General features: G+C 36.4%; 3 protein-coding genes across 3 annotated transcripts; 2 read left to right on the top strand and 1 right to left on the bottom strand.

Annotated features, from left to right (window-relative positions):
• The first annotated feature begins 672 nt into the window (after positions 1-672).
• Positions 673-4,115, top strand: LOC122319413 (protein FAR1-RELATED SEQUENCE 5-like). Its single transcript, XM_043137476.1, has 6 exons — positions 673-965; positions 1,058-1,180; positions 1,271-3,601; positions 3,681-3,740; positions 3,835-3,912; positions 3,998-4,115. The coding sequence occupies exons 1-6, from the start codon at positions 903-905 to the stop codon at positions 4,022-4,024; spliced, it is 2,682 nt and encodes an 893-aa protein (XP_042993410.1). The 5' UTR covers positions 673-902; the 3' UTR covers positions 4,025-4,115.
• Positions 4,116-5,032: 917 nt separating this feature from the next.
• LOC122317959 lies at positions 5,033-5,798 on the bottom strand. The gene is made up of 2 exons (XM_043135048.1): positions 5,660-5,798; positions 5,033-5,576 (listed from the first exon to the last, which is right to left on the bottom strand). Exons 1-2 carry the CDS (start codon positions 5,795-5,797, stop codon positions 5,277-5,279), a joined length of 438 nt encoding a protein of 145 aa, XP_042990982.1. The 5' UTR covers position 5,798; the 3' UTR covers positions 5,033-5,276.
• A 4,654-nt stretch (positions 5,799-10,452) lies between these two features.
• On the top strand, positions 10,453-11,239 carry LOC122319428 (pectinesterase inhibitor 3-like). Its single transcript, XM_043137490.1, has one exon. It carries the CDS (start codon positions 10,535-10,537, stop codon positions 11,057-11,059), a length of 525 nt encoding a protein of 174 aa, XP_042993424.1. The 5' UTR covers positions 10,453-10,534; the 3' UTR covers positions 11,060-11,239.
• Positions 11,240-25,848: the final 14,609 nt, after the last annotated feature.

Genomic DNA, 25,848 nt, shown 5'->3' with positions numbered 1-25,848 from the left:
TTCGTTTTACACAAACTGATTTAGCCTTGGTATTTTGTTTTCAAAGGTTTTTTGGTCTATAGTAATGATGTTGAAATACTCATAATGAGCTTGTTTAAAAGAAAACAATCAGACGACGGAAAAGGATAGAGCTCTGATATTGTCTTTCTTTACATTAATGATAGTACGTAGAACTTTCCCTATTTCACTTTCTCAAATTGTCATTCATTAGAAAGGAAACAAATTCCATCCTTTTACATTGACCTGTGCAAATCCTGTACGTGTTACCGAAGTTAAAGCAGCTAGATGATCTGTCAATATGTTGGCTTGTTATGGAGCGAAGGAAAATCTCAACTAATTTCTTTATGGGTCTGACTTGCATCCTGTGCAAAAGGAACAGGAATTTCCTGTGAAAGAAGTAATGGCCAGTATTGCTTGAGGGGCCTTCATACGTATTGCTTGTTGCTTGTCAGTCCACTACAGAAATTGCTTTATGAATTAAAATAGAACATGTCAATATTTATTTAGATATCAATTCCGAGGGTGAGTAGGATAGATATTTAGAGATCAAATATCTAAAGAGGGAAAAAAATTGACAAGACAAATTGAATGTTTTGCTAGAAGAAGATTTTGTCAACTTGGAAAACCATACTTAGAATGGTTTGAGTAGGTACCAAATCTATGTGAATGTTCTCCAGCTTTGCAAATTTATAGTCAATGATAACTTTGTTGGTTTTATATATTCCAAGTGATTGGTTGGAAAGCATTTGCAATACATTGTTTCCTTCCTAGTAATGTTGATGTTGAGGATTTTTTGTAGATATACATATCTTTGATCATGTTTTATATACTAGTTTATAGATTTTAATGTGGTTTAAGTTATATAATACTACTATTGACAATTCATTTGCCTCCCTCTTAGAATGGGAAACGGAAAAGAAGACCCAACTTTTTTGCGGCCATCTAGCTCAAATCCCCCACCTGCGGTATGTTATATTATTTAATATATGGAAAACATTATTTGTTTATTAGTATTTATTTTCAATACACATCAATAACTTATTACAAAACATTTTAGGACATACCATCAACTTCTCCAAACATCTCAAATTACATGCACGGTTATTATGGACCAATGCCTGCTTGGTCACCGGGTTTTTTAGCATATCCTAGTGCCAACCAATATCCAATGCACCTACAGGTAGTGATGTCATATCGAGTTAGATGTTATTTTAATTCAACCTGGTTTTTTAAAAGGAGTTTAATTGCATTGTTTTTTTCTTTTTGCCAGAATGGTAATTACCCCTTTGAACATGGCATGGAAGGCCCGGTATCTCTTATTAGTACAGGCTCCATTACTAGCAAATTCCAAGGTACCGAGGATAATAGAACCGATGGTGGGGAAACCCAATCGCCATGTACATCCTCTAGAGTTGATGAATGTTTAGTAGATGGACCACACGCACAAGATAACAGACCCGATGGTGGGGAAACTGAAACCCCCATATCCAGTGCCGAAGAATCTGAGAAGGTGCAAATGGATGGTGATGATGTGCCAAAGTCCAAGATGGAGTTTAATTCCTTAGAAGATTTAATGAGTTACTATAAGGAATATGGGAAGAAATGCGGGTTTGGGGTGATGACAAAAAGAAGTGAGAGGGGAGAGGATGGGACTGTTAGATATGTTACGCTTGCCTGTGCCCGTGGTGGGAAGGCCCGGAATAGAATTTTGAATGTCTCCAACCCTCGTCCGACAGGAAAGACTGAATGTAAGGCAAAGATTAATGCCTCAAAAACTCCTGATGGAAAGTTTCGGCTGAATTCAGTTCACAATATCCATAACCACAACCTTAGCCCAAAGAAATCACGCTTCTTTCGATGTAATAGAGAAGTAAGTGAATCCGTAAAAAGGGTCCTTGATACAAATGATATGGCTGGCATCCGAATGAATAAGAGTTTCGGATCTCTTGTTGTTGGCGCGGGTGGATTTGAGAACCTCCCGTTTCTGGAAAAGGATTGTCGTAACTACATCGACAAGGCACGACATCTACGACTGGGCGCAGGTGGTGCTGGGGCGCTTCGAGACTACTTTTTACGAATGCAGTACAAAAATCCGGGGTTCTTTGCATTAATGGACCTAGATGATGACGGGAGGTTAAAGAATGTATTCTGGGCGGACCCCCGTAGTAGAGCAGCGTACCAATATTTCAGTGATGTGGTCACATTCGACACCACATACCTGACGAACCGATATGGGATGCCCTTTGCACCATTTGTTGGTGTAAACCACCATGGGCAATCAATTTTGTTGGGAGCTGGCTTGATTTCCTCAGAGGATACGGAGACATTCGTGTGGTTATTTCAGACTTGGTTGCAGTGTATGGATGGTATAGCCCCTAAGGCTATTATCACTGATCAAGACAGAGCGATGAAAAATGCTATTTCAATTGTTTTCCCCGAGAGCCGGCATCGATTCTGCCTTTGGCATATACTTAAGAAAGTACCCGAAAAGCTCGGGAGCTATGCTTCCTACAAGACTGGAATGAAAACTGCACTAATGAGATGTGTGTATGACAGCCAAAGTCGGGAAGATTTTGACAAATGTTGGGATCAGTTCATCACCATGTACAACTTGCATGAGAATGCATGGCTGCAGAGTTTATACACTGAGCGTGAGTATTGGGTACCGGCCTTCTTGAGAGAGGTTTTTTGGGCTGGAATGAGTACAACTCAGCGGAGCGAGAGCATGAATGCATTTTTTGACGGCTATGTTCATGCGAAGACAAACTTGAAAGAGTTTGTCGATCAATATGATAATGCCTTGAAAAAGAAAATTGAGAACGAAAATGTAGCGGATTTCCACTCATTTAATGTCACTATTCCCTGCATCTCAAGATCTCCCATTGAAAAGAGATATCAAGATACGTACACGAATGGAAAGTTTAGGGAAGTTCAGCAACAACTTGCCCGCATTATCGACTTGGACTTAGTTTTACTGAAGGTGGATGGTACTATAAAGACCTATGGTGTGGAGGATGAAGTTTGTCTCGAAGAGTTCACTAAATTGGTTACACATTCAGTGGTCTTTAGTCAAGAAGATACAGCTGCCAAGTGTTCTTGTGGGTTGTTTGAAATGAGGGGGATAGTGTGCAGGCACATCTTCACTATGTTCAAATGTAACGGGATTAAATCATTGCCTGATAGGTACATCTTGGATCGGTGGAGGAAGGACATCAAAAGAAGATACATGTTAATCCACAGCAGCTACGACACAGTACAACAACGGGAGGATTCTATAGCTTATTCAAGCCTTTTGAACATATGTTATAAGATGATTACTCATGCTGCGGGTTCGAGAGAACATGCTTTGGATGCAACTAATAAGTTGCATGCAATGATTGAGCTGTATTCTGGCAATCAAGATCCCCCATGTTGTCCCAATGTTGAAGGTATGACAAATGTTTCGGCTACTGTTGGTTCTTCAAAACAAGTACTCAGTCCACATGTTGTGAGAGGGAAAAGGAGACCTCCATCTCTGAGGAGAGCATCCAGGATGGAGAGAGACCTACGAAAAGTAAAGGAGAAGACGAAGCGAGCTCAGGGAAAGGGAAAACGCAAACAGGTCCTTATATTAATTCTTTTTGTTTATCTATAGCTTATTCTGAAGGTTATACATGACATATTTGATATATTATTTTCAGCGAGATGGAGAAGATACACCAGTCATAGACGTGCGCAAGAATTTATTTGGCGTTGAGCAAGTAATAATGTTGATTTTTACAATTGTTTGATTCACAAGATTATAACCTTATAGTTATAAGATGATTTTGAATAATTTCTCTCATTTTGAATCAGGCTGTTCGAGAATCTATACAAGCTCCCGACATAACTGAAGCCCAGCCCCAAGAAACATTTGGGCAAAGTCAAGAAAGTGTAAGGGGATCCCAACTTGTGGTTCATCGGTATTTATAAGAGTAATATATTTCGGCTGTGATATAATCCTTCTCTCGGTCTACAGATGCTTGTTGGGTTGGATGGATCATAACCGCTTCCGGCTGTATTGGATGGTTCACAACCAGCCAAAATGCAATGAGATTTGAGGAAAGGGTACACAAAGTGCATGCAGGGCACGAGATGGAGATGGTATTGCTATTTGTGTAATGCAACTTGTTTATATTAAATGTTTTGTGATGAAGTACCAAAGTTCATAACATGTTGGCAACTAGTTATGATTTGGCATGCCATTGATATATTTCGGTCGGCAGTGTGTAGGTTGATGCGGTTTGGCTGGAAATACTAGTTAGGACAAGAGCTTCAAAAAAATGTAATATTGTTATTTGAGAACTGTTGGTGAAATGAAATTTGGCATAGTGAACATCTTCAATAAATATGGCTTTGAGCAAGTTTATAGATTTTGGGTTGATTTTGTACAAGACCAAGCAGAAAAGCAAAGGTTTGGGTTGATTTTTTATGTAATGAATGGTTTGTGTTGATTTTGTATAGGTGTTATGAAATGGATTGGATGCTGTGTTCATTGAGATGGAATACATGTCCTTATATTGAATTTGCTTGGCAGTATTGGATGGTATTGGTTAGAGCATGAGATTTTGAATGTATTGGACTGGTTTTTGGGTTTATACTTGTATTTGGCTGGAAAAATGTAAACTGGAGAAGGTTATAGTGCATGCAGTTGGCATAGCTTTCTGGGTTGTATGACAATGAGGGGGGTTATAGTGCATGCAGTTGAGGATATGAAGAAATGGAGTTGTGATTTTGAGGATGTTTCGGCTGAAGATACGTGCTTACTCATGCTGCGGGTGTATAGGTGATGAAGATAGTGCATGTGTTGTAGTGCATCCGGTGCATGTACTACTGGGCATGAGTAGATATTCATATTGTTTTGCACGGGATTTTGAAGGTTATGATACCTGTTTGTATACAGGTTATGCATGGTTTGAGTAATTGAATACAACCCAACAAAGTAATTGAATGTTTCGGCTATTGAAACAAAGTAATTGATTTATAAAGACCTGCATTGATCCCTCTGAATTCAGGTTTAACAAGAAATATAAGACCCAATCTCATTACAATAAGATTGGTTACTACATTAGTCAAGAATAAATAATGTGGAGTGCATTACATACTCCAACAAAATGGGGCAAGTTACAGATGATTACTCAGTGCATTTAGATACAAAAACCAAAACCACCAAAAGACCTAGAAAAGCTTCAACCAGAAAATATATGCTACGAAATCTACTAATTACAACACTAGGCTGGAATTCAGTACCCTCTCCTCTAATAGAAGAGCATCAAACGTCCAATACAAATTAATACTACCACTAATGCAAAACCACTAAAAAGTGAAGAACTCAGTTTCCTCTCCCTCTGAAGATCTCCATCTTCTGTGTGACGCACCAACTCCTTCTCAAGCTGATCCACTATCTTCCGCAGGTCGATCTCCCTTTTCTCGAGAAGATGGACTATTTTCTCCAGATCTTTCTCCCTCTGTAACAAGAGCATGATTCTTTCTTGGAGCTGGAGCTCAGTCACTTGATTACTATCTGCCCACTGGAAAAACTTGCAGAAGGGTAATCCCTAACCATTGTTACACAAAGATGTTAGACAACACATAAACCAACTGAGTGGGGAAACAAAGGATATGATACAGATGAAATTACCTCTGTGTTGTACTTTGGACACCCTAAGAATGGCCGGCCAGGGTTTTTTGCTGTAGTTGAGTATTTAAGTGTGGCTTTGACCCCACAGCAGCACAATGGTTGAGCCGTGGTACGTGTGGCAAAAGATGAATAAGACATTGATGAGGATGATAACATTTCTAAGATGAAACAAAGGAGAGAAAGGAAAGACTAATGTGCCAAAATTAGTTGGTAAGTAATATATATTTGCCACAATAAAAAGATATATAACACAATTCAAACATATTGGATACAGAAAGTACCAAAATATAACCCAAACCAAGTCTGAAAAATTAACAGTTTTATTATAAAAAGAACTAGAAAAGCAAATAACAATTAAACACTTCACAAGAAATGAGTTAAATATTAACAATCACACATGACCACAAAGCTATACTCTAGAATGTTGGAAACTAAAACCAAAACAACAAGCTCAAGTCACCAAAACCTAACAATGGAATCCCAAACCAAGTCTGAAAAATTAACAGTTTTATTATAAAAAGAACTAGAAAAGCAAATAACAATTAAACACTTCACAAGAAATGAGTTAAATATTAACAATCACACATGACCACAAAGCTATACTCTAGAATGTTGGAAACTAAAACCAAAACAACAAGCTCAAGTCACCAAAACCTAACAATGGAATCCCAAACCAAGTCTGAAAAATTAACAGTTTTATTATAAAAAGAACTAGAAAAGCAAATAACAATTAAACACTTCACAAGAAAGGAGTTAAATATTAACAATCACACATGACCACAAAGCTATACTCTAGAATGTTGGAAACTAAAACCAAAACAACAAGCTCAAGTCACCAAAACCTAACAATGGAATCCCAAACCAAGTCTGCAAAATTAACAGTTTTATTATAAAAAGAACTAGAACAGCAAATAACAATTAAACACTTCACAAGAAAGGAGTTAAATATTAACAATCACACATGACCACAAAGCTATACTCTAGAATGTTGGAAACTAAAACCAAAACAACAAGCTCAAGTCACCAAAACCTAACAATGGAATCCCAAACCAAGTCTGCAAAATTAACAGTTTTATTATAAAAAAAACTAGAACAGCAAATAACAATTAAACACTTCACAAGAAAGGAGTTAAATATTAACAATCACACATGACCACAAAGCTATACTCTAGAATGTTGGAAACTAAAACCAAAACAACAAGCTCAAGTCACCGAAACCTAACCTGCTTCAAGACAGAGCGATGTTAGGGTTAGGGTTTCTGTCGGTGTTAGGGTTAGGGTTTCAGCCGGTGTTAGGGTTAGGGATTCTGTCGGTGTTAGGGTTAGGGTTTCTGTCGGGGCTTATTTCAGATCTCGTGGAGTGGAGACCAAAAATCGACTTTGTGGTTCGTGGGCTCTTTGGCACTAAGCCGAAGACCAATGGCCTACGGGGGCTGCTCTGTGGGTTAGAGATCAAATATCTGCTGAAGAAGATGAAAGGGGTACATATTGTGGGTCTACCGAGAAGAAGATACACAAGAAAGCGCCGGCGACGATGGAAGGAAGGACGAAGACAACAGATAGGGTGGAAGACAACACGGGGAGGACGATGGGAAGAGGGAAGGGGGAGGGGGAGGGAGGGGAAGGGTCTCGGACCTTCGGAGGGAGGGGGAAGGGGGAGGGGGAGGGAGGGGAAGGGTCTCGGACCTTCGAGAGGGAATCTGAAAAACCAAGGAAGGGGGGAGGGAGGGGAAGGGGGGGAAGGGTCTCGAACAATCGGGAGGGGAAATGAAAAACCAAGGAAGGGGGGAGGGAGGGAAATCGAGCCCGGATACTAATCGATCAATACGACGCCGTTTCGGGATCGTGCCACGTAGGACAACGATGACGCCGGTTCCCCAAAACCGGTTGCAACCAGACTTTTTGTTCTTTCTTTTTCATTTCATTTTCTAGATTGATAATCGACCGATTCGAGCACGTGACGGTTTAAAATAAGGAAAATGCTAGCCGAACGGGGGAGTTTGGACCGAGAAACAATCGATGTCACGTGTAATATTTTAATTGGCATGTACAAAGTATCTTTTAAAAAAAATTCAGATTCTTTCTCCTTCCCTCTCGGCTGAAATTACAGGTCTTATTTCCTTCTTTGCATGCTTCCCTCCCGCTCAGCTGAAAATGCAAAATTAAACTTACGAAGAGTTTTAATTTTGCATCTTCATAAGTTAAGTTTTGCAATTTTAACCAAGCGGAAGGGAGACGTGGGAAGAAATGAATTAGATCTGTAGTTTCAGCTAAGAGGGAGGGAGAAAGAGTCAAAATTTTTTTTTTTAAAATATTTTGTATGTGCTAATTAAAAAATTACACGTAGCATCGGTTGATTCTCAGTCCAAATTCTCGGTTCGGCTAGTATTTTCTTTATTACTAATTCAAGTATCATCCTGCAGTATGTGTACACCATCCAAATCAGTTCAGAACATGGGTCCATTGACTCTCAAGCCTAAGGGCCAGAGGAAGGAGGAACAACGAGGGATTCAGGTTTTGGTAATTGTTGAGGAAGAAATGTGATCTCTGACAATGGTGATCCAAATTTTTGTTAGAGACTATATTCATGTAGATATGGCATGGCAGATGCATTTGTTTTTCATAGTTTGACTTGGGCTATGGACAAGATCTTTTAATGCTTGTTACTTCATACGTCTCTTTTCTACATTAGTTTGTCTAAAAATGTATTTTTGGGGGTCTTTGATATTCCCTCCACGCACCACCATGTCTCGCAGCTACAAATTTTTGTGTTCCTTAGAGTTTCATGATTTTCCTTTCAGTAAGTTATTTTTATATGCTCCATTATCCAACAATACAAGAGAGGAGGGAGGATCAGGAGATTGTCGATGACATCTCCAAATATCGAAAGCTGTAGTGCACATCTTAGTGCTGATAGTCTCTGTTGTCAGTTGATGAAATTGTCTTCATGGCGACTCTTTTTCGACGAAGAGCCAAGGAAATATTCGGCTGGAATTATTATATTCCATTTTTTCCCTTTTTAATTTTTTTTTATAACAATTCAACTTCCCAATTTATTTTGATTTTCTGTGTTATAATGCTTGTTGAGATTTCTCACCCCTTGCTCTTGTACTTTATAATCTTATGAATCTAGGTCGCCCATAATAATAAAAATAAATAAATAAAACAACTTCAACTTCTAACAAGATCAACCTCTATATATAGGGCTGTAATCGAGCCGAGTCGAGCCGAGCTTTGGCTTGTCGAACTCGAGCTCGACTCAAAATACTCGAGCTCGAGATTTTTTTTAATTCTTTGTTCGAGCTCGACTCGATAAGTTGAAATCTTAACTCGAGCTCGAGCTCGAGTTTGTCCCACAAACGAGTTCGAGTCGAGTCGAGCTCGAACTTGAATTATTATTTTTAATAAGATTTAATAATTAATAAATTAAATAAATAAATAAAAAAGAATTAATATTAAATTTATACAATTAACAAGTAGAACCTCTATTAAATTATAAAATTTTAAAAAATTTATAAATAATTAATATCTAACTAGTTGATATTTATCCAAAATAACAATATATTATATGCCTACATATATTATTAATACATATACTTAATATGATAGAATATATCTATTTCATATATGGTTTCCACATACTAGTATATGAAATTATTAAATTTTATCAACTAATTATTATACAAATTATAAAATATACCTATGAAATATATTTACTATATAGACATAAGTAATTAGAATACATATTATATATTTAATTATAAAAGTGGTATGCTTATATTATTAGCTAATACATATATATATGCATAGGTGTATGTATATATTTATTAATATATGAATGAATTTTAATCGAGTCGAGCTAACGAGTAGACTCGAGCATAAACGAGCGAGCCTAAACGAGCCTTAGTCGAGTCGAGTCGAGTCGAGTTTTGTCGAGTATGTATCATTTACAAATCGAGCGAGCATCTGCTTTAACGAATGAGCTTTTTTTTTTTTTTCACGAGTCGAGTTCGATTTGAGTTTAACCGAGCGAATACCGAGCGAGCTATCGAACAGACTGGTTCATTTACAGCCCTATCTAGATAGTAGCTTGTTGAAAAAACCAATGTGAGTTAGTCTCTAGAAAAACATGGGAATCAATGGGTTAAATAAATTCGTCTTGAATTCCCAAGTTAATTTGCCAACAAATGAGTTTCTTTAAATAACAATAACTACTTTCAAATTCAACCTTCTAATAATAGATAGTATTTATCATTTTCTAATTCAAATAGTTTTTTTTTTAAAATTTATTTATTGAGAAATTCAATTTGTAAGAGCGCTCAATATCGATGCATGTGGAAGCTTGGATATGAGTTTGCATAAAAATTAATGTTTTGGCTTTTTTTTTTAATAATTATAATCGGCCACACACCAATCAAAAGCACATTTACATATTAATTTATTTTTTTATTTATCACATTGTATTCAAAGTTTTCAAGATATATAAGAAATATGTGGATGCTACAAAATCCCCTATCCATTAAAAGCAATAACTGAGGTTTAAAAAGCAAAAATCCGAAAACAAAATCCCCTACATATCGTATATAAACAAATCTCCCCTATCTTAATGCACAGATCAAACGGAATAAGCTCCTAATTAAAAATGAAACCGACTCATGCATTTCTGTCCAAACAAATCCCGAAGAGACCTCTTAAAACAGACAGAGAGCGGTCATACGCCTTTCTTGGGCATATCTGTCTGCGTACCCCTCTCACTCTCTCTATGTATATATAGACATGCTTTCACAATAGTTGTGAAATGAAAATAAGATAAAGAAGTTGATAGCATTCCAATTGTTTTCTTCATTTTCTCCATTAATCTTTCATCTTGAAAACATGAAGCCGAGTTTGAAGTTCTTCTTCTGTGTTCTTTTCACTCTCTGCGCAATTGATCAATTCAGAAATGTTGCAGAAGCGCAAAAAGCTGATCTTATAACCTCAGCTTGTGATGGTACTTTGTACAAGGATCTGTGCAAAAAAACCCTTCAATCTGACCCGGAGAGCCGTGGGGCTACTGATATTGGCGTGCTAGCCAAAGTTGCACTGCAGCATACATTATCCCAGGCTAAGCAAATTCAGGGCCAGCTCTCCAAACAGAAAGATACATCCCCTGCCTTTAAAGATTGCAATGCGAACTATCAAGATATAAGTGGGCGACTCCAGGAATCCCTCACGTCCTTGAAGTCTAAAAAGTATAGTGATGTATTAACATGGGTGTCTGCTGCAATGACCAATTCTGGTTCATGTGAGGATGGTTTGAAGGAAATGGGCAAAGCCTCTCCCATACTTAGCTTGAGTACGACATTCAGCCAGCTCTGCAGCATTGTCTTGGCGCTTACCAATAAACTGGCGGGGCACTAATCTTTTAGCTGCTCTCATTATTATATAATATCAATCTCTTTTGAGAGACTGATCATTATCTCATTAAACTAGCTAAGCTTTGCCCAATAAAAATTCTTGGTCTGTGAAACTTTATAGTATCCTAAAGTTTGGATATTTTGCTTTGGTTTGTGTTCTAAGAAATATAATGGGTTTTCTGGACTTCAGATATGTTCAATTTCCTATGCCATGTTTTTCTTGATTCCGGATATGTCATAGCACTAGTCATTCCCTTAAAATTTATTACTCTCTCTCTCTCTCTCTCTCTCTCTCTCTCTCTCTCTCTCTCTCTCTCATTTTGTTTTTTGTTTTTTTTTTTTTTTGTTTTTCACGACGGTAGTTGTCTTCAGCTGCCTTGAATGGCAGGAAATTGAATAAGTTGAGGACAGGAATTAATGTAAAGTCGAGGTTACAAACATTAGTTCATCCTAAGAACCACTTTGTTGCAAAAAAAAGGCATAGACCACAGATCGTTTAAATTAGGACTGTTCATCTAGGTTCCAGACTGAGAATCGTGGTATACCCGGCCCGGAAACCGGGTTTCAAACCCGGGCTGGGTTCCGGACTGGATTAGTGCGGGTTATGATCCGGTCTGGAACCCAGATGAATATGGATTTTTACAACGTATAAATCAGGATTCCGTGCTATACTTTGTTTCTTTTTCTTTTTAAATAACAAAAGCTTACATGTTAATTTTTTTTTTTCAAGAAAAAGATAATTTTGAAAAGCATAATTGTTTTTTTAATTTAAAAGCCTATATTCTATTACAACTTTTTCAAGAAAAAAAGTTGAAAAACATCGTTTATATATATATATATATAAAACAAAAAATATTTCTGGTTAATGTTATAAGAAGTGTCTCCTTCCAAAAATAAAATAAAATAAAACTAATTACCTTTTTAACTAATTACATTATTTGATATTTATACATTACATTACAAAACAAGCTATTTATACATTATATTTATCTATTTATAGAGAAAATGGCACTATAAATAGGTAAATATAGAATGTATCTAGTCCATGTATTCTTCACTCGCGCTTAACTTGCTTGACAAGCTATTTGCCCTTTCCTTCGGAGCTCGGCCTGTGACCAAAACACAAAACAACAGTTAACAGAGAAGACATCAACCTTTTCCCCAATAAATAATTGAGAAGGATTTGCCAAACGTTATGAATGGGATAAAAGAAGAAGATCATTATAAGGTAGAATCAAACCTGCCATTCCAAAGGGAAATTTCAACTTGGGCCAACCAATCTTTCTCATCTGGGTCATTAAAAGAATACAATAAGCAGAAACTGAGAAATCAAAAGGTGCGTGTTGGAACAAATTCTGTCTTGAGATATCAAATAAACTCTGAAGTTTTGGCGTCTTTATGTACTTATATGGAGCTTTTGTAATGATAAATTTAAGGTACTAGAGAATGTATAATGCCTTACACACAAGCTTAACAGAATGTATATCATTTAGTAAATATAGAATGTATCTAGTGCACTATAAATAGAAAATGCCTTACACAAAAGCTTAACAGACATATAGAATGCTTCAGGTGCATCTGCAAGAGTGACCAGCATAACAAGAGGTTGAATATATCATGGGTATATTTAGGTATAGTGCATCCAGTTAAGAATTGCAATACTCCATCCCCAAAAATGAATGGCAAAACTACATCCAAATTAACATAAAACATAAGATGATGACACAGTGCATCTTGTATAGTATTGCCATTGACACTAATACTTGTACTGCTCTTTAACAATGCAAAGAAATATGAAGGCCAAGAGAATCTACCTCTTCAAAGTTTATAAGAGGAAGGTGGGGTTCTGAAAGGTAAGATAGTATAACCTATTATCTTCAATAAAGAAAAACAAAGAATTAGTAATTCATATTTGTTTCACAACCTAACTAATTAAGCTGCAACAAAAACGAAAATAAACAAACTGTAATTGGCAAATTAACCAAAATGTCCCCCAAGTCTACAGAGCTAATGGACACATATTCCCTTAGAGAAATGGTAACTTTTGCAAACTGCCTCAAAGCAACCATCATCATCCATTTGAAGGCTGAAAAATCCCATTTGACAAATCACTAGATCTACCAGATCTATCCAAGCACAGAGAGACCTAGTTTACCAAATCACTAGATCTACCACATTTACATTCATTGTTCATAGATCGGGAGAGAGACTTACTGAAAGGTCATGGCAATCAAGACAAACATGGCAGTGAAAAAAAATAATCCAAAATCAACAAATAGAGAACACAATAGAGGGAAGAAAGAAAACATACCCAAACGGAAATACGTCAAAGTATAATACAAGAGATCAAAAAATAACAATGATAACGCGATAAAAATTTAGACAAATGAGAAAGGCATCAGAGAGATGAGGGATTGAGGACAAAAGGAGATAATTGGTGAGCCGCGCAATCAAATTCCAGTTTTGGACAAAATGAAAGCGCTGGAGCTTGAAGGGATGAGAGAGAGAGAGAGAGATCTGAACGGGGGCGCAGGTAGAATTAGAGGTTTTTTTTTTTTTCCTTTCTTTTTACCAGTTTATAAAACTCAGGTCTCGGTTTTAAAATCTGGTACCCGGACCAGATTAATCCGGTTTTTCCAATCTGGGGTCCGGCCCGGATTTGACCCGGGCCAGGCCAGATTTTATCCAGCCCAGATAAACAGCCCTAGTTTAAATCCTTTTCTTTTCATTCCCTATTCTTGATATAATAGTGCCTAGAGGTATGTCTTAACGTAACCAAAAGTTAATTAAGAAAACTCAATTTCAAAGAAAATATTTGATTCACACATCAGCGTGTAAAATCACTTTTTGTATGATTCTTATGTTGACTCTACGCGAAGTATTTCTCGATTCTAAAACAAATTCCTTAAAGGGTGTGAAAGAAAATTGTAATCCCAACGACATTGGAGCACATCTCCAGGTATTGAAGTGAATAAAGTTCAAGCATAAAGGATTTTATTTCGATTTATGCACAGATAAAATCCTGGAGACCATTTTTGTTAGTGAAATGGATCCCTTACGTGCAAAGTTTAAACCCAGAAAGGAATTAAAAATTCACAATAAAAAGAAATAACCAAAAGAAAATAGAGAACATAGAATGTAAGAACAAGAGATCGATAAGTAGGCTCATCTTGGGCTAGAGCAGGCGGTCGCTGAGCTTCGCAGGAACAAGGGATAAATAAAATTTTGGTCAAACGTCCATTGTGTTGTGGGATTAGTTTAGAACTTTGCTCTAATTTCTTTTTTTCTTGAAAATTAACTATCATCTACATATTCAGTTTGGGAAATCAAAGATTTAAAAAAATATTTTTTTTGTCAAATGTTATAATCTACTTTATTCTGTTTAAATAACATTATCAATAGAAAATATTAATTTAGTTCGATAATGATTTTGTCAAAACCCCAAGGTAAGAGGCCATGGGCCATGCCTTGATCAGCACTGTGACGCCCCCAAATTCCGTTTGGGATCGGACGGACATTTGAAGCGTCGAGATATGCAACACAAGGTTACCTGCCCCCGTTCATGACATATAAGATGCAATGTTCCTAATATGCATCTAACATTATGCAATATTTACAGCGGATAATTTTTTTCTTTAGTAATACTATGCACCAAATTGAAAATATCCCAAATGCTTAAACATACTTCATACATAAAGACCCAGTGAACAGATCATAACACTAGTCCAAAATAGTTATGATCCAAAAAGTACTAGAGATGTAACTCCATTGTACAAGTAGTAATTTACGTTAACTACTATATTAACATTGACGTCACACCATTGCTTAGTCAACTGTGTCTAGTTGATCAGCTCCTGATTCTCCTTCATGTCCTGTAACAAGATCTACCATTCGGGGGGAATGGTAGTTGGGACTACCAAAGTGAGATTTGATTACAAATCTCAGTAAGTTAACAAAAAACATCCACACAAGCTAATGACGCATGGATGACAGTAAAAGCAAAAATGCATAATCAAATTCATAAGTAATTAAAGCATAACTTAGCGTACAACATAGCATAATTGACATAACTTAAATTGAAACATGAACTGAACTTGACTTGACATGAACTTGATCTGAAACTTGACTTAACATGAAAAATACATACTCCATAGTTGTTGTGGTCCAATGTATAATACGTGTAAATACATACTCCACAGTTGTTGTGGTCCCATATATTCTACACAAACTTGACTTAACATGAAAAATACATAACTTAAATTGAAACATGAACTAAACTTGACTTGACATGAACTTGATCTGAAACTTGACTTAACATGAAAAATACATACTCCATAGTTGTTGTGCTCCCATGTATTCTACGTGTAAATACATACTCCATAGTTGTTGTGGCCCCCTGTATTCTACACAAACTTGACTTAACATGAAAAATACATACTCCACAGTTGTTATGGCCCCATGTATTCTACGTGTAAATACATACTCCACAATTATTGTGGTCCCATGTATTCTACACAAACTTGACTTAACATGAAAAATACATACTCCACAGTTATTGTGGCCCCATGTATTCTACGTGTAAATACATACTCCACAGTTGTTGTGGCCCCATGTATTCTATGGAAACTTATTATTTAACTGTTTAAATACATACTCCACAGTTGTTGTGGCCCCATGTATTCTACGTGTCACAATTGCTGTGTCTCACGTAGTGTATGCGTCACAATTGTTATGACCCCATACATAAGTAATCAAGATGAAACGTGACTGGAATACGAAATGACTGAACCCCTGACATAACATAACGTGACTTGAACATAACTTGAAATACATGACCAACTTGAGATAGAAACATTTCGTAACATGACATAACATATAATAGACAACATATTTAACATGACATACTTGCAACAGTAAATATTACATGACTTGACATACATGTAATAGATGGTATACTTAGCATGACGTACTTGTAAGGTACAGTAATACAGAATATATTATGTAACAGATAAAAATTGATGACAGAATAAATTCTGTATAATAGACAATTACGTGATAACTTGGCATGGCATGACATATATGATAACACACATACATACACTGTAGTTCCTTTACTTAGCACACATACACAGTAGACTGCTAGTAAGTTAAAAGCTAAGTTACCTCGATCTCCGCGTTTCTTATAAAACCTCAAGCGCGATCACGAGGAACTGTAATTAGTGATTCTAAAAGTTAGTACTAAATCACTAATAATTTGAAATATGAAAAATACTAATTTAAATAGTAAAATTTCCATTTTACTCTCTACATGTAGGAAAATGACCGTTTTACCCATAACTTAAGGATTTTGCATACTAACTCCAAAAGTCACCAAAATTTACATGCCTCATGTAAATTTTATCCTTAACTCAAATATCAATTTAGAAAAATTTAGAACTAATCACAACTATTAAAACTCCATAGGGCCGAAATTCCCATATGCTATTTCCATTGATTTTTGTTTCTAACTTGTTTTGATTAACCTTTTGATCTATGACTTATAAACATGTGATCTTCAAACCAAACCATCACATGGTTTAAAAAGATATCCTAAAACATATATAAGCTTCTAATTCAAGATCACATGGTTAACAATTAACCAAAACATGAATTTAGCCAAGAACATCCACACTTTGGCTTATCTGAATATCTCTTTGCATAAAATTTCATATCTTTGAAACTAACATCAAATATTTTCAAAATAATAATATAACATGTATATAAGATGCTTAGGATCCTCCAATAAAATTATCAAAGTCATTGGAATAGGTTTAGACCACCAAAGAGTTAAATTTTCTCAAAACAGAAACTGTTTTTCCTCTTCCAGTTTCTAAGTTTCTAAATCTAAGAAACTATTTCATCAAAACCTTTAATCATGCAAAAATCCTCAACCAATAATCATATAAACATGTTAAAAATACTCCATAAAAATTTCGGACCAATATCTATCCATTAGCTTGGTCAAAAACTCCAAACTATAACATATTTTCCAGTTTATCTCCCATAATGACCTTTCTATAGTTTATATAATATTTGACTGAACAAATAATTTTCAAATGGGACAAATAAGATATCCACGTAAACTAGACTCAAAATGGAACAATTTATATGAAGGAGACTTTATGATAAAACACTTACAAAAGCTTCGAAATGAGTGTGCAAAAGACCTCCTAAATGCTGTCCGAGAGAGAGTGTTTGATATTCTTTCAATGGAAAGTGTAAATGAAGATAATTTCGTGGGGAGGGGTGGCTGGAGATACTTATGGATGAGATATGGAAGAGATGAGACTGGAGTGAGAGTTAAGTGCAGGACTCTCTTACCCGAAGTGAGAGTTAAGTGTAGGACTCTCTTACCCGGAGTGAGAGTGGAGTGTAGGACTCTCTTACCTAATAATATCTACAAAAATCAACTCAAGATATTTTTATCCAATAATATCCAGGAAATTAGTTTAAAATATTTTTGTCTAATAATATCCACAAAATTTAGCTCAAGATATTTTTATCCAATAATATCTACAGTTTTGAACAGACGTTTCATCCGAAAATATGAAAAAGTGTTATTAAGCCATAAGACCTTAAATAACCCTCCGAGTCTAATGGCACAAACCATAATACATTTTGACACTTCTAACTATCTCCAATAATCAAAAACACACTTCTGATACCATAGTAAATAATCACACTAACTATGTAGTTAGACAAAAACCTATACGATTAATGGATTCGTGAAAGTTTATAGAGTCTTCACGAGATTCCTAAAGTCAATAGAAATTCTACAATTAAATTTCTAGCGGGTTGTTACAATCTCCCCTCCTAAAAAAAAAAGATTTCGTCCTCGAAATCGAAGTAAGTAAGAAATAACAAGTTAAGGAATAGGTGTTGCTTACCAACCTGCTGTCTATCCAGTATATATTTGCCTTTGAGATTATGTCATTCCTTGACTCTCTTACTTTAATCAACAATTATATTATACTTCTTTCCACAAGGTTTGCCAAGTTGTATCGACACACTCTCCAAACCTAAAATTTCAAGTAAATAATCTTCCGAAACTCTTCTTTAGAAAAACATAGGCGATATACTTTAAGTGTTCTTGTAAATATCATAGTTAGTAAAGAATTCATCAAAATTAAGCTGTTAACCTCTCTCTCTCTCTCTCTTTTTTATTTTTTTAACAAAATCGGTGGCCCTCTGTTTTAGACCAGACAACTCTGATCTGCATGATTTTTATAGGTCTTCTGTAGCTGTCAGGCGCCGCATAGCTATGACACTACTTTAATCTTCTGTAGTTGTCAGGCGCCGCAGCTATGATACTACATTGTTCTTCTGTAGTTGTCAAGCACCGCATAGCTATGACACTACTTTGTTCTTCTGTAGTTGTCAGGCACCGCAGTTATGATACTACATTCCTCTTGTCTCTTGTAGAGAAATGCTTCACGAGAGATGATTCATCATAATTTTCACTATAAAAGAATTATTCAGTTCATCTTCTTTCGCATCTCATCTTCTTCACTTTTCTGAAATTAGTCTGCATTCTTACTCTGCAATCTCTTTCTACTTTCTCATTTTGCAATGGCTCAACAATCTTCTCATTACCAATACATGAGGTATTCTGCACCTCGTTCACCAGTTGTTTCTGCTTCTTCCGTAGGTGCTATAATGCAATCCAATAATGATCTGACTAATAAGTCAGATAATGAACTTATCTACGAGCTTGTGAGTCTCTGTACCCGATACTCATCAGCAATTATCGCATATTCTCAGCGACTACAATCCAGGACTGGTGGGGTTGACAAACTCCACGAAAATATTGCCATCCTTCAACGGCTTCTTTTGGAGTCCAATATGAAGATAGAAGCACTAAAGCGAGATAACAGAGATTTAAAATCCTTACTTAAATCTTCTTTTCAAGTGACTACTCCTTTAGATAGGAAAGACATGCAGATTTTTGAAGAGAAAGAGCGTTTAAGGATTGAGGCAAAGAGCCTCAAATTTCTGTAATTTTGCTTCGAAATAATAAAATAAAACTTCACAAATATTCATATTTGTATTTCTATCTTCTGGTAGATGTTTTATGTGCTCCATTTTATTTCTTTCAGGAATTTTCATATATATGACATGATCCAATGACTCATATAAATATGCATTTAATCATGCATATCCAAACTCTCAGTAATCTTCAAGTTAATAAAAACCTCAAGGAGTTCTACTGGTCTAGGACTAACTTACTTCTTTATAATCGCAACAATTAGTCCTCTTTCTAGGTGGTACTTTTATAACTGACTAGTTAATAACTTAAACTTGAGACTTTCTCTCTTATGATTGTCATAACTCTTCTATCCATCGTGAGTTATCAGTTATTCTAATTCTAAATGATTTGTTCTTAATGTTCACATAAATCCTCAAGACCAAGATTTTACTCCCCATATAATAGTTTTCAAAAGAAGATCGATCTATGTATCCATAAAGATAGTACTTTGCCAGAAATCATTTATTGGCGGCATAGTAGTACTATTATCATAAATGAATCCTACTAAGGCTAAAGCTTCTCCTAATCAAATTACTCTTTCAAACACAATTTCCATTGTATTCTCAGAATCAAAACAATTCTCTAAATATGTAGAATACCATTCATCAATCCTTAATATCCTTTCTCATATTACTAAAAGGTATTCTATATCTACATTGGTATGAACAATAATACTTCTAATGAAAATTGTTACTCTTACCACTAGGGTAACAATTCAGCTTCCAAACTGAATTCTCAAGCACTACCACAATTAATGGAAACAATGACTCGTTTGAATCAAATAATGTAAAATTTACCAACCCTAATGACTTGACTTACTCCAAAATAACAATAATGCAATACTACCATTAATTGCAATCAGATCAACCTTAACTATGTTTAACCACACATAGGTCCTAGTAAAATACCAGTGACGATACCAGCTCTTGCAGTTCCTAGAGCGTCAGCATCTACGTCTCTCTGAGTGACAGCATATACTCTAATGGGTATGTGCACTTGCCGTAGTTGTGGATGTCTAAACACGTTGGTCAGCAAACATACCACCTCAACTAATCCTTCATCCATCGGGAAATTCTAATCCTCTTGATTGTTATCTCCCTTAGGATTCCGAGGTATTCTATCACGAGTCATGTGTCCCTTCTTGAAACACACGAGTATATGTATTAAAACCACATACTACCTTTCATACCTTAAGAAATTCGCCTACTGACAACTAAAATTTCAAGCCTAATGTTTGATGCATTTCCTAAGGACATGTGGATTTACTGCCCAGAGACGTATTGCTCTGATACCATCCTGTGACGCCCCTAAATTCCGTTTGGGATCGGACGGACATTTGAAGCGTCGAGATATGCAACACAAGGTTACCTGCCCCCGTTCATGACATATAAGATGTAATGTTCCTAACATGCATCTAACATTATGCAATATTCGCAGCGGATAATTTTTTTCTTTAACAATACTATGCACCAAATTGAAAATATCCCAAATGCTTAAACATACTTCATACATAAAGACCCAGTGAACAGATCATAACACTAGTCCAAAATAGTTATGATCCAAAAAGTACTAGAGATGTAACTCCATTGTACAAGTAGTAATTTACGTTAACTACTATATTAACATTGACGTCACACCGTTGCTTAGTCAACTGTGTCTAGTTGATCAGCTCCTGATTCTCCTTCAGGTCCTGTAACAAGATCTACCATTCGGGGGAATGGTAGTTGGGACTACCGAAGTGAGATTTGATTACAAATCTCAGTAAGTTAACAAAAAACTTCCACACAAACTAATAATGCATGGATGACAGTAAAAGTATAAATGCATAATCAAATTCATAAGTAATTAAAGCATAACTTAGCGTACAACATAGCATAATGACATAACTTAAATTGAAACATGAACTGAACTTGACTTGACATGAACTTGATCTGAAACTTGACTTAACATGAAAAATACATACTCCACAGTTGTTGTGGTCTCATGTATTCTACGTGTAAATACATACTCCACAGTTATTGTGGCCCCATGTATTCTACACAAACTTGACTTAATATGAAAAATACATAACTTAAATTGAAACATGAACTGAACTTGACTTGACATGAACTTGATCTGAAACTTAACTTAACATGAAAAATACATACTCCACAGTTGTTGTGGTCCCATGTATTCTACGTGTAAATACGTACTCCACAGTTGTTGTGGCCCCATGTATTCTACACAAACTTGACTTAACATGAAAAATACATACTCCACAGTTGTTGTGGCCCCATGTATTCTACGTGTAAATATATACTCTACAATTGTTGTGGCCCCATGTATTCTACACAAAATTGACTTAACATGAAAAATACATACTCCACAGTTGTTGTGGTCCCATGTATTCTACGTGTAAATACATACTCTACAGTTGTTGTGGCCCCATGTATTCTGTGGAAACTTATTCTTTAACTACTTAAATACATACTCCACAGTTGTTGTGGTCCCATGTATTCTACGTGTCACAATTGCTGTGTCTCACATAGTGTATGCGTTACAATTGCTGTGACCCCATACATAAGTAATCAAGATGAAACGTGACTGGAATACGAAATGACTGAAGCCCTGATGTAACATAACGTGACTTGAACATAACTTGAAATACATGACCAACTTGAGATAGAAACATTTCGTAATATGGCATAACATATACTAGACAACATATTTAACATGACATACTTGCAACAGTAAATATTACATGACTTGACATACATGTAATAGATGGTATACTTAGCATGACGTACTTGTAAGGTACAGTAATACATGACAGAATATATTATGTAACAGATAAAAATTGTTGACAGAATAAATTCTGTATAATAGACAATTACGTGATAACTTGGCATGACATGACATATATGATAACACACATACATACACTGTAGTTCCTTTACTTAGCACACATAAACAATAGACTGCTAGTAAGTTAAAAGTTAATTTACCTCGATCTCCACGTTTCTTATAAAACCTTAAGCGCGATCACGAGGAACTGTAATTAGTGATTCTAAAAGTTAGTACTAAATCACTAATAATTTGAAATATGGAAAATACTAATTTAAAGAGTAAAATTTCCATTTTACTCTCTACATGTAGGAAAATGACCGTTTTACCCATAACTTAAGGATTTTGCATACTAACTCCAAAAGTCACCAAAATTTACATGCCTCATGTAAATTTTATCCTTAACTCAAATATCAATTTAGAAAAATTTAGAACTAATCACAACTATTAAAACTCCATAGGGCCGAAATTCCCATATGCTATTTCCATTGATTTTTGTTTCTAACTTGTTTTGATTAACCTTTTGATCTATGACTTATAAACATGTGATCTTCAAACCAAACCATCACATGGTTTAAAAAGATATCCTAAAACATATATAAGCTTCTAATTCAAGATCACATGGTTAACAATTAACCAAAACATGAATTTAGCTAAGAACATCCACATTTTGGCTTATCTGAATATCTCTTTGCATAAAATTTTATATCTTTGAAATTAACATAAAATATCTTCATAATAATAATAAAACATGTATATAAGATGCTTAGGATCCTCCAATAAAATTATCAAAGTCATTGGAATAGGTTTAGACCACCAAAGAGTTAAACTTTCTCAAAACAGAAACTGTTTTTCCTCTTCCAATTTCTAAGTTTCTAAATCTAAGAAAATATTTCATCAAAACCTTTAATCATGCAAAAATCCTCAACCAATAATCATATACACATGTTAAAAATACTCCATAAAAGTTTCGGACCAATATCTATCCATTAGCTTGGTCAAAAACTCCAAATTATAACATATTTTCCAGTTTATCTTCCAGAATGACCTTTCTATATTTTATATAATATTTGACTAACCAAATGATTTTCAAATGGGACAAATAATATATTCACGTAAACTACACTAAAAAAGGAGCAACTTATATGAAGGAGACTTTATGATAAAATACTTACAAAAGCTTCTAAATGAGTGTGCAAAAAACCTCCTAAAAGCTGTCCGAGAGAGAGTATTTGATATTCTTTCAATGAAAAGTGTAAATGAAGATAATTTCGTGGGGAGGGGTGGCCAGAGATACTTATGGATGAGATATAGAAGAGATGAGGCTGGAGTGAGAGTTAAGTGTAGAGCTCTCTTACCCGAAGTGAGAGTTAAGTGTAGGACTCTCTTACCCGGAGTGAGAGTGGAGTGTAGGACTCTCTTACCTAATAATATCTACAAAAATCAACTCAAGATATTTTTACCCAATAATATCCACGAAATTAGCTTAAAATATTTTTATCCAATAATATCCACAAAATTAGCTTAAGATATTTTTATCCAAAATATTCACAAAATTTAGCTCAAGATATTTTTATCCAAAATATTCACAAAATTTAGCTCAAGATATTTTTATCCAATAATATCTACAGTTTTGAACAGACGTTTCGTCCAAAAATATGAAAAAGTGTTATTAAGCCATAAGACCTTAAATAACCGTCCGAGTCTAATGGCATAAACCATAATACATTTTGACACTTCTAACTATCTCCAATAATCAAAAACACACTTCTGATACCATAGTAAATAATAACACTAACTATGTAGTTAGACAAAAACCTATACGCTTAATGGATTCGTGAAAGCTTATAGAGTCTTCACGAGGCTCCTAAAGTCAATAGAAATTTCACAATTGAATTTCTAACGGGTTGTTACAAGCACCCTCCCATGCCCAGCCAGCATGTCAGCTGCACTGTTGGCGTCGCTTGATTGCCCACAGACCGAGCCCTTGGTGAATGCTAGGCCACCTCCAATCAGGCAGCGGACAATCAACGCGCGCGCGCAAGCGAGGTTGTCACACCAACGACTATACTGCACGCACACCTAGTGCGCGTGTGCAACGTGCACGAATGGGCTACGTACACACACCGCGCGCATGCATGGCCCGTGCGCAAGCACAAGGCCCATGCATGGCCAAGGTCCACGCATACTGCCATGCCACTCAACGCCCTGGCTTTGGCCAGGGCCCTGCTAACCAACACCTAGGCACCACAGCCTAGGCCATGTTGATCAACGTCTAGACCCCATCAGCCTGGGCCATGCAGACCAACACCAGGCCCCACTGGCTGGGCCATGCAGCAACCTGCCATGCTCAAGCCCACCACGGTCCAACCCAGTGACTCACGAATGGAACCCAGCCCACACAACTTGGGCCACACATGCAAGGACCATGGACGAGCCAAGGCTAGCTCGGCAGGCCAACCTAAAGACCCACGCACACAAGCAAGCAGCCCATGCTGTGGGTTCATCTAGGCCACCCATGGGCCACTGACAGCATAGGGCCTTAACCAGGAGGCGTGGATCCAGCAACCATTTATCTTTATAATTGTTTTAATTGCTTTCTTGTATAAGTAAGGTACTAGGCCATCAGTTGATCTTTATATTTGAACATTTGGACGAATTTGGCTTGTAAGCCCCCATAGACACATTTTTGCTTTGTCACTTAGGCTTTATTGAGTGAAATCCGTAAATCCTAAAGGAGAAGGCTCACCTTGTGCAATTCGTGAATCAGGATAATTTATGTTTTTCATTGTTTTCCTTTCATTAATGCATTGCTAAGGTATTTCAGCATTGTGGATTGTGTTACTGCATTGCATTTGCATTTGCTTGCTGATCATTTTGAACTGCTCGAATGGGGCATCGCATAAAGTAGCCACGAGTTGCCATTGAAGGGCATCTGGTTTGCACCAAGCCATCCTGATTAAATTTGGAGCAAAGTCAGGGACAAGTTGACAGTTACTGCCTACCACCAAAGCCACTCGCCCAGCCATTACCACCTGTCTAGCCATAGCCGCTCTCCTACTTTGTAGGGAGTAACCAACCACACCTTAAACCGCTCAGCCACCACCCACTCAGCCAGCCCACAAAAACCACCCTTAGCCACGTGTGCTTCATCATCAGAATACACACCAGTACGAGACACATGTGCCTGACTTGCTCAGCCAGCCACTTAACCGCCTTATCCCGCTCAACCGTTTTAGCCCATTTAGCCTTTGATCACTCATACGAGTTCAGCCAACACTACCCATAACCATCGCAGTCAAGCAAGTGGCAGTTCACATCGGTCATCAAGGAACAAGGAGGGGTGCAGCAGCTTGGTGTCTAGGATCTCGACCGAGGACCCTATCAGATTTGTACCAGCCTCGTACATACCCTTTGTAAAATAATGGAACTCACATTACAAAAGAATTACTTTTTCCTAATGGGACCCAAGCTTGCAGTTGCACATCTAAACTTGCATTACGCTACTTAGCTTTTGAATACAAGTTTTACATTGATCATTGATTTTATTACTAGTTCATGTATCAAACTGCAGTACATGTACACCATCCAAATCAGTTCAAAACAAGAGTCCATTGACCCTCACGCCCAAGGGCCAGAGGAAGGAGGAACAGCAAGGGATTCAGGTTTTGGTACTTGTTGAGGAAGAAAAGTTATTTCTAATAATGGTGATCCAATTTTTTGTTAAAGATTGTCTGTTAGACAAACCACATAAGTGTGAATGCAGTAACTAAAAAGCTGCTATGCACATGCACTATCCTATAGTATCATCCACCATCCTATGTTGAAGTTTTCAACTATAGCAGCTCAGCTCACCATTAGCCACCAATTACGGCTGATAGTTAGCAACATGTTTAGTGGAACTT

Source organism: Carya illinoinensis, chromosome 8 (genome assembly GCF_018687715.1).
Source record: "Carya illinoinensis cultivar Pawnee chromosome 8, C.illinoinensisPawnee_v1, whole genome shotgun sequence".
Taxonomy (NCBI): domain Eukaryota; kingdom Viridiplantae; phylum Streptophyta; class Magnoliopsida; order Fagales; family Juglandaceae; genus Carya; species Carya illinoinensis.
This window is presented reverse-complemented; position numbering and strand designations above follow the sequence as displayed.

Bases quoted from the DNA above. Each gene is read 5' to 3' on its own strand.
- LOC122319428 (XM_043137490.1), top strand. From the start codon at position 10,535: ATGAAGCCGAGTTTGAAGTTCTTCTTCTGTGTTCTTTTCACTCTCTGC.
- LOC122319413 (XM_043137476.1), top strand. From the start codon at position 903: ATGGGAAACGGAAAAGAAGACCCAACTTTTTTGCGGCCATCTAGCTCA. The intron at 966-1,057 runs GTATGTTATATT...AAAACATTTTAG, and splicing joins GCTCAAATCCCCCACCTGCG to GACATACCATCAACTTCTCC. The intron at 1,181-1,270 runs GTAGTGATGTCA...TCTTTTTGCCAG, and splicing joins AATATCCAATGCACCTACAG to AATGGTAATTACCCCTTTGA.
- LOC122317959 (XM_043135048.1), bottom strand. From the start codon at position 5,797: ATGTCTTATTCATCTTTTGCCACACGTACCACGGCTCAACCATTGTGC. The intron at 5,577-5,659 runs GTAATTTCATCT...AACAATGGTTAG, and splicing joins GTCCAAAGTACAACACAGAG to GGATTACCCTTCTGCAAGTT.